Genomic DNA, 17,439 nt, shown 5'->3' on the forward strand with positions numbered 1-17,439 from the left:
TTTCATAAAATTAGAAGCCTTGCTTAACTGCAGCACAACCAAAAGAAATTTCTGCCAGATTAGAAATATAAAAAAAATCTGCCAGACTGTCATATATTCCTGGATGAATCATTAAAACACTAGTTTTCAAAATATCATCTTTGGAACGACAGCTTTGGCATCATCCATGAGCTTATTAGAAACACAAATTCATGGACCCTATACCTTAACCTAGAAAACCAGACTATCTAGGGACAGACCAAGGCAATGATTTTACTAAGCTTTTATGTAAGTTAAAGTTTGAGAACCACTGATTGAAAGCTAGAGATTGAGGTCAGAATTAAACTTTATTTGTGGCTAAAGTTTTACTGGAATGCAGCTATTAATATTCATTTATGTATTGTTTATGGTTGCTTTCATAAGACAAAACTGAGTAGCTGCAACAGACAGTGTATCGACTGTGATAACATAAAAATATTAAATTTTTATTACCTGCTCATTTAAAGTTTTCTGACATTTGCTCTAAACATCTACAAGCTAATTGTGCAACAGGCAAGAACAATTTCTTCATATAATTTTCCAGAGGGAAAAGATGATAAAGAAAACAGATTAAAAACAAAATGTAATTTGAAAACATAAATTTCACTTACATTATCCGTTGTGTTTCTGACGAAAAGTCAACATATCTTCCAAAAATAAATTTAAGGTCCTAGAATTTCAAACAAGGAAAGACTAATAAGGAAGTCCAGGAAAAAAAAAAAAAAAACACACACACACACACAAAATAATAAAACCAACTTATATAAATTCAACTTACCTTTTCTTGAACATGTTTAGCTAAATTCTTTACATAAATTCTACAGTTTGGTTCACCAGGTTCATAGCTTCTAAAAACTGAAAGTGTTTCCATTTCTTACATAAAAACAAAACAAAGATATAAAATTAAGACAGGCTCATTAATTTTTCAAAGAAAAACCATAACAAAATTCAAATGTAATTGTTAAATAGACAAAATATGCACAATGAAATTGTTAAAACCAAAAACTAATGGCAAAGTTACTAAGGATAAAAATACCCATTAAAAATCTAAAGTGACATTATGAAAATAAGTGTAAAATTTTCAGGCATGTAAAACAACTAAAATATATTCAATAAAATATTTAGTATTATAATTCTTAAAAGGTTACCTTCAAGATGAGTTATTTTTAAAAAAATGAAGCAAATTATGACGCTATAAATTGTGTAACTGTTTTGCTAAAGTCAGTTTCCTAAACTACCAAGCATTAATATATTCAAATATAAGAATGTAATACTCAAACGTAACAATCAGGTATTTCCGACAAACTGTGCATCCTGAATCTCTCTACAGCCACTCCTATATAATGTCCATAATCTGTTCCTGACAACTAGGTCAAAAATAATTCCAATCAAAATTGCTAGTTGGGGAAGTTCCAGTTGTGGCTCAGGGGTAACGAACCTGACAAGTATCCATGAAGATGGGGGTTCGATCCCTGGCTTCACTTAATGGGTTAAGGATCTGGAATTGCTGTGAGCTGTGGTGTAGGTCGCAGATGCAACTCTGATTCAACTCCTAGCCTGGGAACTTTCATATGCTGCAGGTGCAGCCCTAAAATGCAAGAAAAAAAAAAAAAAAAAATGTGAGGTGGGGGTCTGGTTCCTATTATTATGGGAAAAAATACAATGTGTTAAATGTCAATCTAAAACCCCTAAATATTTTCCTAAAAAACACTACAACAGGAAAAATCTATGAGAAGTAAAAGAGTATCATGTCAGGATATAAAACTAATAAAGAAAGGCTTTTACTTTTTTGAGACAACTAATTGCTTTGCATACATCTCAGGCAGTATTGGGTGGTCTGTCAATTGTCAGAATATAGAATTCCAGGCTGTGGACCACACTGATTTAGGATGTCACATAAAAGTTTCAGGAATGAAAATAAAACATTTTTCAAATATATACTGGAAACATTTTATTGAGAGATACTTACCTACTTATGAAGTATGGGTAGTAAAAACCAAAAGTGGTGATTAAGAACATTAACTAGAGATGTTTGAAGTATGTGTTTGAAATAAGGTAAATAACATGAAGAGATTTGTTCTGTTTCTTACAGGGCCAAAGAAATATAAAATGGAGTAAGCGCTGGTTCATTTCATTAAATTACCTTCTCTAGAAATTCTGCCCTTTTCCAACTCCCTTCTAGAAATACATTCTGATGGCATTTCATCAGAGTCTTCTTTAATCTCCTCTGCAATGCTCAAATTTGGTTTGGGGAAGATTTTTCCAAATCCTTTATTGGATGCATCAACTCCAGAAGCAGGTAAATCTAAGAATGAACATTGATACTATTATCCATTGAAAATTCCTACTTCCGGAATAGTTTTTGATTTCCATTTTTAAGATACCTTTTAACATTAAAACTCTTGGGTGTTTTTCTCAATACTTTGAAACAGGGGTAAGCAAACTTTTTCTATAAAGGTTCAAACAGTAAATATTTTAGGCTTTGCAAGACATATGGTTTTCGTCATGACTATTCAGCTCTGTCACTATACATGAAAACCATAACATAAGACACTTGCATTTGAGGATACTAAAAAAAAAAAAAATCCATTATACCCCTCTTCATTAAAAAAAAAACACAAAAAACAAAACAAAAAAAACAAAAAGCAAATCAAACCTTGGTCCTATAAGCAGTTAAGGAAAAAAAAAAGTATTTGAACTTAATTATCTATTCATTTGATTAGAAAAATCAAAAACACTGATCTTTTCAAAAAATTTTGAATAGCAGAATAATGGATTTCATTCAGAAAACATGAATTTTAGCTTCAGCAAAAATAAAACTGGTTTAGGGGAGAAAGTTTAGAAGATGGGATTAAACATTCACTAGAAAAAATTTTAGTTATACTACTCAAAAAGCCAAACCAAATTCTAAAATGGCTGTGAAAATGATTCAAATAATATGCCACATTTAGGATTATAAAAGTCTCCTCATAATATAGAACAACTGTTGTACAATCCACAATTTGTATTGTATTGTGGCCTGAAGATATCAGTAAGAGAAAAAACTGTTTTACTTTTTAAACACTTTGAAGAAAAAAAACTTTAAAAATTCTTTAAAAGATAAACTTTGAAAACATTACTTCAGCATTACATTGATATATTGATATTATACACTGACAGAGAATGGGATGACTTGAGTCAATTAAACTTAAAAAAAAAAAAGTTCATATCAAAGAATGACTAGCCATGAGATTAACAATGAGATCCTGCTGTGTAGCACTGACAACTATGTCTAGATACTTACAACGCAGCATGACAATGGGAGAAAAAATTATGTATACATATATGTATAACTAGGTCCTCATGCTGTACAGTGGAAAAAAAAGTGTTGGGGGAAATAAGAATAAAAAATAAAAAAAAGAAGGAAAACCATTCAAAAAGAAAAATATTAAATATGGAAATCAAAAAGGAGCTGTCTGAAAAGGCAATGCATTCTCACTAACCATCAAAGAGACAGGAATTAAAACCAATTAGTTTTGAACCCAGTACATTCTCAATACTTATTTGAAATCTATCCTATATTCACGTAAGTGCTCAGATATATGTACAAAAATGTGTATTCCAGTATTTTCTGTAAAAATAAAAAAAATGGAAACAACCTCAACTATGAATACAGTACGATTAGATAAAGATTGATGTAACTATTCCATGGAGTATTATGCAGCCATAAAAAGTAACCCATGATGGCCATTTAAAAAAAGAAGGGAAAATAAAATGTTTTTATATAAGAGTAAGATAAAATCTGGAAGGACGATCTTCATATCAAATTACTAAAAATGATTATCTCTAAGTAATGGAATAGGGAACAGTTGGATCTGAGGTGTTAACTTTTTAAAACTTTATGTGCTCCTGTTTCGATTACATTTTCTTTAAGCTGGTATTATTCTGAAATTTAAAAATTAAAGAAGAGATGCCATTATAAAATCATATTAATGTATTAACTATGCAGAAAAAAACTCATAATTTCAATATATTATCTTTAAGCTAAAGAATAATATCTTGGTAAACAAACTTCCAAATCTTTTAGATAAAAACAAAATTACATAAAATCTACAACTCACAAGGTAATCACATTGCTGTTTTCCTAACATACAATTATGCTAATAAAACCATAAAACATCATATTTAACAAGCACTGAAAAATAAACCAATATAAGAAATTTGTATTTTTAGTGTAAAAATCAGCAAAAAACAGACTAAATTTCACCCTAGAGTTCATTACTAGTAAAAGGTAACAGTGACAATCTTACCATTAAGCACCAATTTTAGTTTTATAAAGAAGTTTGAAATGGGTAGTATTCCATGCCACTAAGGAAGACATAACTGTCTATTTTTTAAAACATAGTTCACAAATACTAAAATATAGAAACATAAACTTTAATTCTAACACAAAGAACTGAGAAGAATTTTTACATAGCATATTAAAGAACTAAAATGTGCTTACCACAATTTTGTTCTTCAGAATTTTGCTCCTTTTCTAAATCATTCTTAAATGCAGCTGGCATGTCAGTAGATATATGGAATTCAATTTTTTTATTACCTACAGGTTGTGGCTGGTCAAATACATCCGAAGGTAACAGCACTGGATGTAAACTGCTGTTTATAAACAATCACAGCGTTACTTTGTAATTGCAAAGAAAATTCTGAGTAAAATATTACTTCATATTTACCTTTAATTTTAAAATCTAAAATACACTATAGGCAGTGTACAAAGTAACTTATATTTAATACTCCAATCAATTCTAGCAAATGCACTAATACGGTTATCATTAAATTCCTAGTTTAGATATATAGGAGTTTGAGGTTAACAGATGTTAAGACATTGCATAAAGTCACTCAGTAAATGATAGAAACAGGATTTTAGGGCTATTGGTTCCAAACTTCAGGATATTTACCCATTATAAAAAAAGTTCATTCTATGTTTAATAAAAGCTTTTATGCACTGTATGCTAGATTCTATATATTGGATAGCTATGCTATAAAGTGGCCAGCCACAAGTCACATGTGGCTAAAGAGGACTTGAAATGTTGCTGTAGTTATGCTCTAAGTAAAAAATATACACCAGAGTTTAACAAGTTTGTGTGAAAAAAGAAATGGAAAATATCTCAATAACTTTTTATATTAATTATATGCTGTAATAATACTTCAGATATAATTATTTAAAATATATTATTAAACTTTTATCTTTTAATGTGGTTAATGGAAAATTTAATTTGGTTCACATGACAGTTGCTAGGGATCCCACAATGAAGTAGTCAAAAATCTCTATATAACTTTGTAGTCAGCTCTCCAGATCCATGGTTCCTCTGTATTCACAGTTCTATATTCAGGGATTCAAACAACCTCAGATCATGTAGCACTATAGAACTTACTGAAAAAAATCTCTGTGTAAGTGCCCACACAGTTCAAATCTGTGTTAAGGGTCAATTGTATTAATTTTTAATTGTTCAGTGCTGCTATTGAGATTAAAAGTATGGGACTGTGATATCAAGACACACACAGGTGGGAAATACACATATTAGACTTAACATGAAATAATAATGTAAAAAACCCAAAGATTAAAGACTCATTCCTTTAAAAAATGTAAAAAGATCATTTAAAAAAACTCCTTTCTCCACTTATAGTTATAAGCTCAAATTAAATTTACATTGTAGAAAAGTGGAATAAAATTAAAATCACAAATAATGGCAATTTTCACTGATCAAGATATGAATAAAATAAAAAGAATTCCATGGCAGACAGGCAAGTAAAATTTCTGCCACAATTTCAAAAAAAATTATGTTAATGCAAAATGTCAAGTAATCAGTCAAAAAGGAAAGAAAGGACAATATATTTCAAACAAAATACACATCAATGAATACTATTTCTTTGGCAATTTCTCTACTATAAACTAAAGGTTTAAAACATAGTGGGGAGTTCCTGCTGTGGTGTAGAGGGTTGAAGATCTGGCCTTGTCTCTGCAGTGGCACGGGTTTGATACCTGGCTCAGAACAGTGGGTTGCCACAGCTGTGGTACAGGTTGCAGCTGCAGCTTGGATTCCATCCCAACCCAGGAACTTCCATATGCTGCAGGTGCAGCCAAAAAAAAAAAAAAGATAAGACAGTGGGAAGTTAACTTGTATCTAATAAACCTATTTCATACCGATAACCCTGAACATCAGCCCAAATCTGCATATTTACTGCAGAATTTATTATAACAAAGTCTGAAACAAATTCTTTATTTTTTAAAAATGGCAATCATATTATAACGGCTCCTTCAATATATTCAAACACCATAATCTAACATTTAAGACAGGTATCTTCACATCCCTTTAGCTTTCCCTTTCATCATTTCTATTCCTACGCAACAAATTTTCCTACGTCTAGAAACATTCACTTTACCATTCACACTAGGTGTCTCTTCCCTTCTCTCATTTTTCAAGCCAGTTCAAGTGACTCCTCCCTCTTAAAGTCTTTCCAGGTTTCTTAACTGACTGTGACCTCTCCTTTCTTGCAACCTTTCATTCTTAGTTATATCTTTTTCTATGTCGTTTATTTTAATTGCTAATGCAATAGTTGTACCTGCATATGGCTAATTTTCTCATAACACTATTAACTCACTTTTCGAAAAGATGGCATTAAGCTTTGGAAGTATGCTCCAAACTAAACGATATTTAACAGGCAACTTGTCATACATTCAATAAATATTTAAAGGTGGGTCCTGTTTGCTAAGTCATGTGAACTTTGACATGGTGTGGTACTTTGAAGTAAAAAAAATGTTTAACATCAAGTAGTAGATTTAGGAAAAACTAACAAAATTTCATACAAGCACATTGGTGATAGCATTATCAAAACCGTGAAAGCACATGAAGAGAGATAATGAAAGGAAAATAAATGACTTTTGTTTTGGATAATATCTTAAGTGCCTACAAGACACTCTGAGTATGCCACCTGGAAGCTGGAAATGAAGACTTCAGATCTCAGGGGGTTAAATCTAGAGAGGGAGATTTGGAATCTATTAGCTGCAATAGGTGAATGATAAAAATTAATGAGATTAACAATAAATTTAAAACTATGAACAGAAGATGGGGATATATGGGACCAAATCTTTAAAAGAAATAAAAAGCAAGGGAGTGAGTGAGTGAAAAGCACAAAAGAAAGAAAATAAAAAGAGAATGGAAGAGAGGCAGTAAGCTGAGAAACAAACAAACAAAAAAAAGAAAATATAAAATTAATGGTGGACAATTTCAAAGCCCAGGGTAGCTAATAGTATCAAATGCTGGCAATATCAACTTGGACTGAATTATGAATACTTGTGAATTTGGCAAATAGGAAGTCACTGGTAAATGAAATAAAAGCCAGACTGAGGAATGATGTGAGTTAAGCAGGTAGACAAAGTACATACAGAAACCTTATTTTATAACCCAAAACAAAATTACCTGTGTGAAGCAAATGATGGTGTATTCAACATATCCTTTATTTTTCTCTTTTTTCTCGCATGGCGCTGCTTTATTGTTTTTGGTCTTTTGGGCTGAAGATTTGCTAGTTCCATTAGTTTAGTCATTCTACATTGGAGGAAGGGAAAGTAAAAACTATTCTGTTATGTAGAAACATAAGCTATTCATTACTGTTTCTATTAAGCTTAAATTTCTATTTGGGCTTAAATTATAAAATAATTTATATAACAAGTATAATTTCTAAGTCATTAATTAAGATACAATCAATTTGACAAAAATGCGAGTTATAAATCTCCCTTCTTAGTTTGAAGAAACTGGGAATTCACTACATTGCAATTTGTCAATTTTTAAATACATTATAATAAAATTATTAGTTGCCCCAATAAATGACTAAACATTGATGACAAAAAGTGGAACAGGATACACTAAATATAATCTGTGTAACTTTACTGTTCTTTTCTTGAATAAGCTTAGAGAGAAAATTATTTTGATTCATATTCTAATTATTAAAGAGAGCCCTGAACTTCAGTACTTTAAAAAATATACTGTGCATAATTTTTGGATAGCATCATTCATACAAATAACTTGGGAACAGAGTTTTCAAACACTATACTTTAAAGCAGCTTAATCAATCAATGTGTGACAACTGATACCTTGTACATGGCTTATTTCATTTTGATCATGAATAATATTTAGAATAGATCTTGTCTAGGCTTTCTTCTATCTTCCATAGGATAGGATACAGTGCTTCCAAAGAGCAGAAGTTCAAAAACCACTAATCACTGCTCTACTTCTCCCGGTTAAATTTGTGAAATTTGAAAGCAAAATAAACATGATAAAATGCAGTGAAGGAGGAGAGGGTAGTTAAAATAGGCTGCAAACCTTTTTCCTTGAGGAAAAATTAAAACGTAAGCTATAAATTTTTAAAACCTCTTAACAACCATGGTTTACCAATATTTTTATAAATCCAGTCATACAAAACATGTTATATTCACAAACTGCTCATCTAAAGTACATTAAGCCTTTACAACAGGGCAAGGCACAGTTAGGTAAGCAATCAATAAATATTTTCTGAATAAATAAATAGTAGCAATGTTTTATACTATTTCTGGAAGACAACAGAGAAGTATGAAACCAGAGACTGGTTCATGAAACGGCTTTGTTCTTATGACTCAAGATCAATTAATTGTAGAATTCCACACTGCATCCCTAAACGGAAACCTAAATAAAACAAAAAACAACAAAAGTTTTGGCTAGTCTATGTATTTATTATCATCATTATAAGAAAATGCAATTTAAAGAGGTTAAGTATTTAACTCATTACAATATTCTACACTCTTCTTTGTTTAGCAACAAGTTAAGAAGTTGTCTATCAAGAACTGTCAGTCTTCCTAAATGTCTCTATTCAAAACAGATATTCACTCCCACTGCTGTAGTTTCAGCCCTACCTATGCTTTGATTTCAATTCTTTCCTTAGAAAGAGAATACATATGGAACCACTATTTAAGTAGATGATGACTCAATAACAGCCATGTTGCTGCTGATTACTTGTATATGTTGCCTGGATTCTCTGCTTTGCTTTGACTCATGTCAACCATTCCTCTATCTGGCTATTTCTGTGCATTATATGCCTAAAACTCCCATCATTTGCCAACACAAGTCTTTTAGGGTAGAGGTTGACAAATTACAGCCAAAGGACCAGCTGTAGGTTTTTTTTTTTTTTTTAATTCAAAGTTGTGTTGAAAGATGGAAACACTCATTAAGTTGTCATCTATGGCTGTTGTCCCACTATAACAGAATTCTTTGGCCCTATACAGAAAACGTTTAGCAATTCCTGTTCTAGGCTATGCTGTGTATTATATACCTGAACACTACTAACAATTTACTTCTCTTTGTAAAAAACATGGTACCAAATAGACAGTGAAAAAGGCACTTGGTTACAGTATGAGTTGAAACAAGACAGAATTTCACCTTGTTCTACTTCATCTAGGAATAAGCATTGCCAATCAACTAAAATTTTACACGATTCTGCACATGCAGAAGACCAAAACAGCACAGTAATTATTGATTTTGAGGTTACACATAAATTGTAACAAGTAGGCAAATTTGAATATACAGAATTAATAATAAGGATCAATCATATACCATAATCATCAATCCAGAAAATTACTCAGAATAGAAAAAGTTTCCTTTAGGTCTTGTATCTAGTCTCAGGTTTTAATCTATAGCTATTATGTATGCCTCGAGGGGATGGACAAACTAAGGACCCCAAATTGTGAAGAGCTATATGCAAAATAAGAAGACCAAGAGAATCTTTTTCCCATATTTTATGTTTCTTAGAATCTAAACAAGTATTATTTGACATTACAAACCTTTGACGGTCTTCATCATCACTGCTTTCATATTCTGATTCTTTACTAGATAATTCCTCATCTGGCAAAGGGGGTTCCTCTGGTGGCTGAGGAGATGCGGGTGGAAGAGGTGCATGTAATGGCATATAGTCTTCATACTAATTAAAAGAAAAAAGCAAAAATACTGTGTCAATCTATAGTGTTCATAGAATAAAAAACCATTTTCATTCAGATACATGATTTTCACATCTACCTCATGATTTTCTTTTATATATTCAACACATATGATGGAACATGTCTTGGCAGACTGCTAGCTATGGACAAAACCTGTTTCTTATTCCTTTGCAACTAAATGGACTAAATTGCCAAACCTCCCTTGCAATTAGATTTTACCCAAGTTTTAGCCAATGCAATGTTCACAAAAGAAAACTCCCACACATCTTCTCTTTTTCCTTGATCCCAAGGCTCAATGGTAAATCCTCACCAACCTGGGATTGCACACAGTGAATAAAACTTATGTCCTCTGAATAACTCAGTGGAGGAAAACATCATTTTGCCCTGCTTTCCAAATTGATTTGACATGAGTAAAATGTAACTTATGTGACTAAGACTTGAGTTTTATTTGTTAACTACAGCTAGCATATTACATCTAATATAACACCCTTACAATGTGCCAGGCATTGAGGTGTTGTGGTTACAAAGAAAAATTATGAAGCTAATAGTATACACATTAGAAAAGCAGCCAATACACAACAGAAGCAAGTTTTCTATTTAAATGTTAGCCCTCATAATAATTTCTCACTGCTGTTATCTAAAGAAAATACTAAGAGTATTAAGCAAAACAATAACTAAAATTACTCAAGAGCAAACATAGCCTACCATCTAAATTACTGACAGATTTGCATAGTAAATTCTAATTTAAAAATTATCAACGTTTCTTATCTTCTGCTAATGCAGAATATTAACAATAAAATCAAAACAATGGAAATTTTAGGAAATTCAGTTTCTTTCTTTTTTTTTTTTTTTTTTTTTTTTGACTTTTCTAGGCCACTCCTGCAGCATATGGAGGTTCCCAGGCTAGGGGTCTAATCAGAGCTGTAGCCACCGGCCTACGCCAGAGCCACAGTAATGTGGGATCCGAGCTGCATCTGCAACCTACACCACAGCTCACGGCAACACCGGATCCTTAACCCACTGAGCAAGGCCAGGGGTCAAACCTGCAACTTCATGATTCCTACTTGGATTTGTTAACCACTGAGCCACAATGGGAACTCCGGAAATTCAGGTTCTTAAATGTAACTATCTTATAGAATAACATGATGTTCTAGGTGAAAGAACCGAACAACGCTGGCAGAAATGATGGCCTCTATTACCAAAAGCATTTCTTTAATGTTCTAGCTTTCTCCCACTTTCAGTTCTCCACTTGACTATTACTATGTTAACTTTATATGTGTTCTTTATTTTCAATACACATTAGAGGTCACTGGCATAACACTTGTAAAAATTTAGCCTCAATAATCTCACCTCAGAAAAAAAAATTTTGAATCTTGAAAATTCTAAGGATTTTAAATTTCTAAGAATTTCCAATTTCTTACCATTGGAGGTCGTGCAGTAATTGGTCCAAAAGGCGTGGGCAAATTCATTTTATTCATAAGATGAAGCACCTTAAATAAAGTGGTAAAGCATTTAAAATCAAATAGAAAAACGATGATTCAATTCACAGCTGATATTTTATGTACTTACAAACTTTGCAATAATACTATTGATTAATTTAGTGCAAAGGAAGGCCTATCTCTTGCCGTTATAATCCCAGGATACAACTAAACCAGTGCATCTCTGGCACTGGTACATTACAGAAGATTGGCCTTCCTAAAATGACTGTAAATTCTATAAATGCTATTATTCTCATTAATAAAAAGTCATGTTCTTCCAATGTAAAAACCTGAAATGCTATGTTTTTTCCCTAATTATTGTGAAATTATGAAATAGAGAGTACAATAAATAATCATCATCATCTATACGATGTACTTCAAAGAAGTATCTTTTCTTGTCAATAGTTTCAAGAATTTGCTGAGGGGTCCACTATACCTTTTCCTTTAAGAGAGAAAAGTAAAAAAGAATTACCATAAATTATATTTTCCAAATTAGCTTATATTTATAGTATTATTAATACCAACCATATTAGTACGTTCATGCTGTAGTTTATACAAAGCCTTTAGTTGAATGCAATAATTATTTCATTAGCTTTTGCAATGGACTGAGTGTGTGTGTCCCTCTCCAAAATTCGTTATGTTGAATCCTAACCCTCAATGTGATGGTTTGAGGAGGTGAGGCCTTTGGGAAGTGATTAGGTCAAAAGAGTAGAACCCTCATGAATGGGATTAGTGTCCCTTATAAAAAGCGTAGCAGAGAACTTCCTCACCCTCTTTCAGCTATGTGAGGATAAAAGAGGAAATAGCTATCTGCAACCCAGAAAGGGACCTTCAATGGAACCTAACCATGCTGGCACACTGAAACGATCTCCACTTAATCTCTAGACTATGAGAAATAAAATTTCTATTGTTTAAAAGTCACCTAGTCTATGGCAGTTACAGCAGCCTGAACTAAGACACTTTTAAAATACTGAAATATCATTGCCTATAGGAATGAGTCTAATTAATACTACTATAAAAAAAAGTATGAGAATTAGGATGAAAAATGACCTATCAAGTTATCCTGGTATTAACTCTGAGAGAATGTTTAGAAGACTTACCTGTACATAGAACTTAGGCACACTCGCCAAAGCATTTACTATGTTTGCTAGGATTGTGCTCGAAGGTGGTGGGTACATATACTTGAGGCATGAATTCAGTGGAAAAGTCAGCCTAAAAAATATATATTTAAAATGCTTATTTGGTTTAAAAAGTTTCATATCAATAACTCACTTAGGAAAAACATTAACATGCAAATTACTCAAATGACATGATAAATCTAAGAGTATTTTTTCCCTAATAGATCCAAATGAGTATATTTAAAAAGAAACTTGCCTTCTGATAGCATTATAGAAAAATATGGCATTTCTTATCAGAGCTTATAACTGAACATTTTAATGGGACCAAATTCAGTGACAAACTCTTATAACTCAAAATGTTTAACACGTTAACATTCATATGTAATAAAATAGCCTTTAAAAATTATCTTCTTTGCAATACACACGCCCCCCCCACCTCCAACCCACACTACCCACCCACTTATCCAGAAGAAGACCAAAAGAACAATGAAATAAAAACAAAAAGTGCTGACCCATGGTTTGGTGCAATTCCATTTTCTATGGTTAAACAATCAAGTTCTTTCTTTTCTTTATCATCTTCCACAGGATCATCAGACCTAAGAAATACAGAATCAAAGTTGACCTTATTTTTAGAAATAGAGTGAAAAATTACATACAAAAAGACATCTTTTCAAACATGGCATTATTAAAACAGTTCCATTTCCATAATACGTAAAACTTTCAACTATTTCTTAAGCAAACACCAATTAAGAAGAATATCTACTCCAGATATTATATAAGGCACATCACATTTTCACTTATTTTTCACAGCAACCCTATGAAGATGTTATGATAAATTTCACTGAACAAAGAAAAAAATTGAAGTTTTCACATGGTATATAAAATTGTGTCACACAGATTTGTTTAATATGCATTCATGAGGGTTTATTAAAACTCAGACTGCTGGAGTCTCATCCTCCTCCCACCCTCAACACTCCAAATTTCTGACTCAGTAGGACTAAATTAAGGCCCAAGAATCTATATCTCAGTCAGGATCCTAGATGATGCAGCTGGAGCAGGGATTATACTTTGAGAACCACTGGTGTAAAGCAATTTTATAAAGGATACGTAACTACAAAAAATTTCAGCTAGGAACCAAATACCAGCCCATGCCTATTCATGACACCTTGCTATCTCTAAAAGAAAGACTTTATACTAGTTACCATCCTTCCACTTAGAGCTAAATACTTTTAGCCTACTCTCTTCCAACTTTACATTGATTAATTCCTAACATAAAATCAAAACAGATTCCTAATGCACAATTAGGAGCAAACAAATACATTGCTTTAATGTCCTAGACTCAGCAGAGATATATAATCATTTATTTTTCTAAATTATTTACTTGCTAGTCTGAAAACAATCTAAGACCAATAAAAATGATTGAAAAAAAATACTTTAAAATGTTAGGAAAATCTAACCATCTACATACCTTTTCTTTTTTTCAGTGCTTGAAGAGGGACATGGTGAATGAACTTGATCTTGCTCTTTCGCAAATTCAACAACTAGAGTATGACCTAAAAGTTTCAGCTGATGGAGTCTTGTCAATGCCTTTAGTTGGAAAAAATAAAAAAAAAATTGATAACTATTCCAAAAATTATTTGTTAGAGACTACATACAAAACAATTAATACATGCTTTTTGTTATTGCTGTTAACATTCCCTTTGTTATTTCTTATTCATTTCTAATCTCAGGCTGCCAAGCTTTCATTATCTGTTAAGGGATTGCTTCCTATCACTTAACAAAACTAAGATCTGGTTCAATCAAACAATGCCTACACTCAGGCAGCTAAAAATGGTTAGAAAAACAAACAATGAATTGGGTTGGTCTTGCGTTAAATTCATAATCACAACCACAAACTTGAGGGTGATTCTTACTGAAGCCATGCAGTTATACATTATATTCTTAGTTCATTTATTTTCTACCAATCTCTACGGAAAAAGTTTCTACTTTTCCTTCCCTCCTCAACTTCACAATAGTCCTATTCCATTCTTTTAGCCTAGGATACTGCTTCCTACTTTGAGAAAAGTGAAGCAAACAGATGAGAACTTTCCTATCCTAACACCTCATCCACCAACATTTGCAGCCACATATTCTACCTTCCATCTGTTATCACATATTAACTATCTATATTTGTATTTAAACCTAGTTGTTTTGGTATGTATACTAAATCCTAGCCTCTCTTCTACTCTCTGGACCTGTACATGGGGTGTTCTTGATTATACTGCTTATGTTCTGTCCTTTATTGGATTATCCACATCAGTATACAAACACACTTATTTTCCCCACCCTAAAAGTATTTTTTTCATCTAGAATCCCACTAATTAGTCCCACTCCCTTTAAATTACTCTTGCAGTAAAACTCCTTAAGAGTTATCAACCCCTCTATGTAAAACTCCTTGCCTCCCATCCATTCTCTAACTTACTCCAATCAGGCTTATGCCTTAATCAGTTCACTGACACTGCTTGCACAAATTCTGTATTGCCGCACCAATGATCAACTCTCAGTCTTCATTTCATTGCATTTAACACAATCACTTCCTCATTAATACACGTTCTTCACTTGAGATATAGACACTATAGTTTTCTACAGTTTTCTTTCTAGCTCATTGGTTTCTACTCCTCAATCACTTTGCCTATGTCATCTTTAACTCTTACAGTTGACATACTTACTCCAAAGGTCTATTACTGATCCTCTCTCTCTAATCCAGCATCTTGAATGCTGGTGCTGATGATTTACCAATTTATAACTTCAGCCCAAACTTCTCCCCTTAAGTCCAGGATGGCTCCCCTGAAGTGTGTCTAACAAACATTTTAAAAACAGCACTTCAGGGAGTTCCCGTCATGGCTCAGTGGAAACGAATCAGACCATCATCCATGAGGACAAAGGTTCAATCCCTGGCCTCTCTCAATGGGTTAAAGATCTGGCACTGCCATGAGCTGTGGTGTAGGTTGTTGCTGTGGCTGTGTCGTAGTCCGGCAGCTACAGCTCCAATTTGACCTCTAGCTTGGGAATCTCCATATGCCACCAGTGCAGCCCTAAAAAGACAAAAAAACAAACCAAAAAAAATTAAAAAAGAAAAAAGAAAAAAAATAAAATCAACACTTCAGAAACAGAGTCACTTCTTTCCCCACTCCCCCTCAAAGGGTCTCTATTTGAAACCTTCCCCATTTCAGTTGATGGGAACTACCTTCCCTCACTTACTTACATCAAAAATCTTGGAATCATCCTTAACACTTCTTTCCCACACTGCATACCCAAGCCAACAAGAAATTGTTTCCTTCCACCTTCAAAATATATCCAGAATCTAACTACTTCTTAGCATCTCCACTATGACTGTCATAATCCAAACCCTTATCTCTTGACTGAATTACCAGTACAAAACAGATTTCCCCGTTTCCACTATTCCCTGCCTTGCATCTGTTCTCAACACAAAGTGATACTTTTAAATTTAAATACCTTACAATACCTACACTTACAATAAATACTCCAGTGGCTCCCAATTTTACTCAGAGTACAGTCTAGGGCCCTTACAACACCTACACTTCTTACTCTTTCTTCTCTGACCTTGAACCCAATTACCGCTCCCATTTTTTCTGCTTTAGACACACTGGCTTCTTTGAACATGACAGGCATGCTCCCACAGAGCCTTCATTCGAGTTATTCCGAATCTTACTGGAATGCACTTCTCCCAGCTATTCCCTTAGCTAATTTCCTTCAACTCCTTCAAAGTATGACCCTAACTACCTTAACTATAGCTTAACTCTCCCAACTCAGCACTCCTGGTGCTACTGTTATTTTTCTTTTTTCCATAGCATTTGCCATTTTCTAAAATATTAAACAACTTATTAAGTTTATTATTTATGGTCTATCTCTGCTTTTGAGAATGTAAGCTTCGATAAGGGCATAAATCATTGTCTTATTCACTAATATATCCCAAGATCAACAGCAGGATCTAGCACACAGCAGGCACTTAATATTTTTTAAACAAATTGAATTTTAGGCCTTAAATGACACTACAATTTTATTCTGCCACTTTTATGCATCCTTATTTGACTCCATTATACAAAGCAAGTTTTTAAATGTTTCAATAATTTTCAAGTCCCTACATCAACTCTAGACCCTCTTCAGTATCAGTGGAGGTTATCTGAAACAGAGTTGAATTGCTTCACCTTTCTTCTTCTCCAAATGGATGTCACATTCTTTTCTTTTCAAAATCATGGCCTTTTATTTTTGAAGACAATGACTGGTCCCATGTCCTCTCCTACAAGTTAATCTCAATGCTAAAACAACATGGTTTTCTGTTAACTATAACTATGCTATATTTCAAAAAGTCTTTACTGAAAAAAAAAATTTCCTGTACCTAAAAAAATACATTAAATACGAGTCTTCTGTTAATCCCATCCTCAGAGGAAAAACATTTATAATTCAATTTGGTGTATAGCTCCACCACATACTGTGCTATGCATAAACTAATATACACAGTTTTCATGTCCCAAAACTCCAGGGTTACATAATAATGTTTTGTAACTTTATTCATGCACTCTATCTAGGCTATACTCCTTATTAACACATATTCTTTTGACTTATTCTCTGATAGTTGTAGTCCAATGTATGGATATACTACAATATAAAGTGTTCCTTCCCCTTACTGATGAAACTTTGGGTCACTTTTATTGTTTCACAATAAAAAGTACTGTGCTCATTCTACATTTTATGTCATCACAGGATCTTGCTTCTCTTTGCACCCATGAGAATTTATTTCCTCGTTCTACTTCCTTTTTAATGT

General features: G+C 32.8%; 1 protein-coding gene across 6 annotated transcripts in view; it reads right to left on the bottom strand.

The window, feature by feature from the left end:
* Positions 1-17,439, bottom strand: part of RNPC3 (RNA binding region (RNP1, RRM) containing 3) — a 32,404-nt gene that overhangs the window by 11,546 nt on the left and 3,419 nt on the right. For 5 of the 6 annotated variants that reach the window (XR_002343546.1, XR_001308495.2, XR_001308496.2 and 2 more), the window contains exons 3-12: positions 14,083-14,201; positions 13,127-13,210; positions 12,597-12,708; positions 11,440-11,508; positions 9,866-10,002; positions 7,476-7,601; positions 4,502-4,653; positions 2,162-2,323; positions 797-891; positions 630-688 (exon numbers count right to left, since the gene is read on the bottom strand). Coding sequence is in view for 3 of the 6 variants with exons in the window: in XM_013997339.2 (XP_013852793.2) it covers positions 630-688; positions 797-891; positions 2,162-2,323; positions 4,502-4,653; positions 7,476-7,601; positions 9,866-10,002; positions 11,440-11,508; positions 12,597-12,708; positions 13,127-13,210; positions 14,083-14,201 (1,115 nt within the window). In the remaining 3 variants the exon portion in view is untranslated. The remainder of the gene's footprint in view (positions 1-629; positions 689-796; positions 892-2,161; positions 2,324-4,501; positions 4,654-7,475; positions 7,602-9,865; positions 10,003-11,439; positions 11,509-12,596; positions 12,709-13,126; positions 13,211-14,082; positions 14,202-17,439) is intronic. The other variant, XM_005663631.3, reaches the window with a different exon arrangement.

This window comes from Sus scrofa, chromosome 4, assembly GCF_000003025.6.
Source record: "Sus scrofa isolate TJ Tabasco breed Duroc chromosome 4, Sscrofa11.1, whole genome shotgun sequence".
NCBI classification, from domain to species: Eukaryota; Metazoa; Chordata; class Mammalia; order Artiodactyla; family Suidae; genus Sus; species Sus scrofa.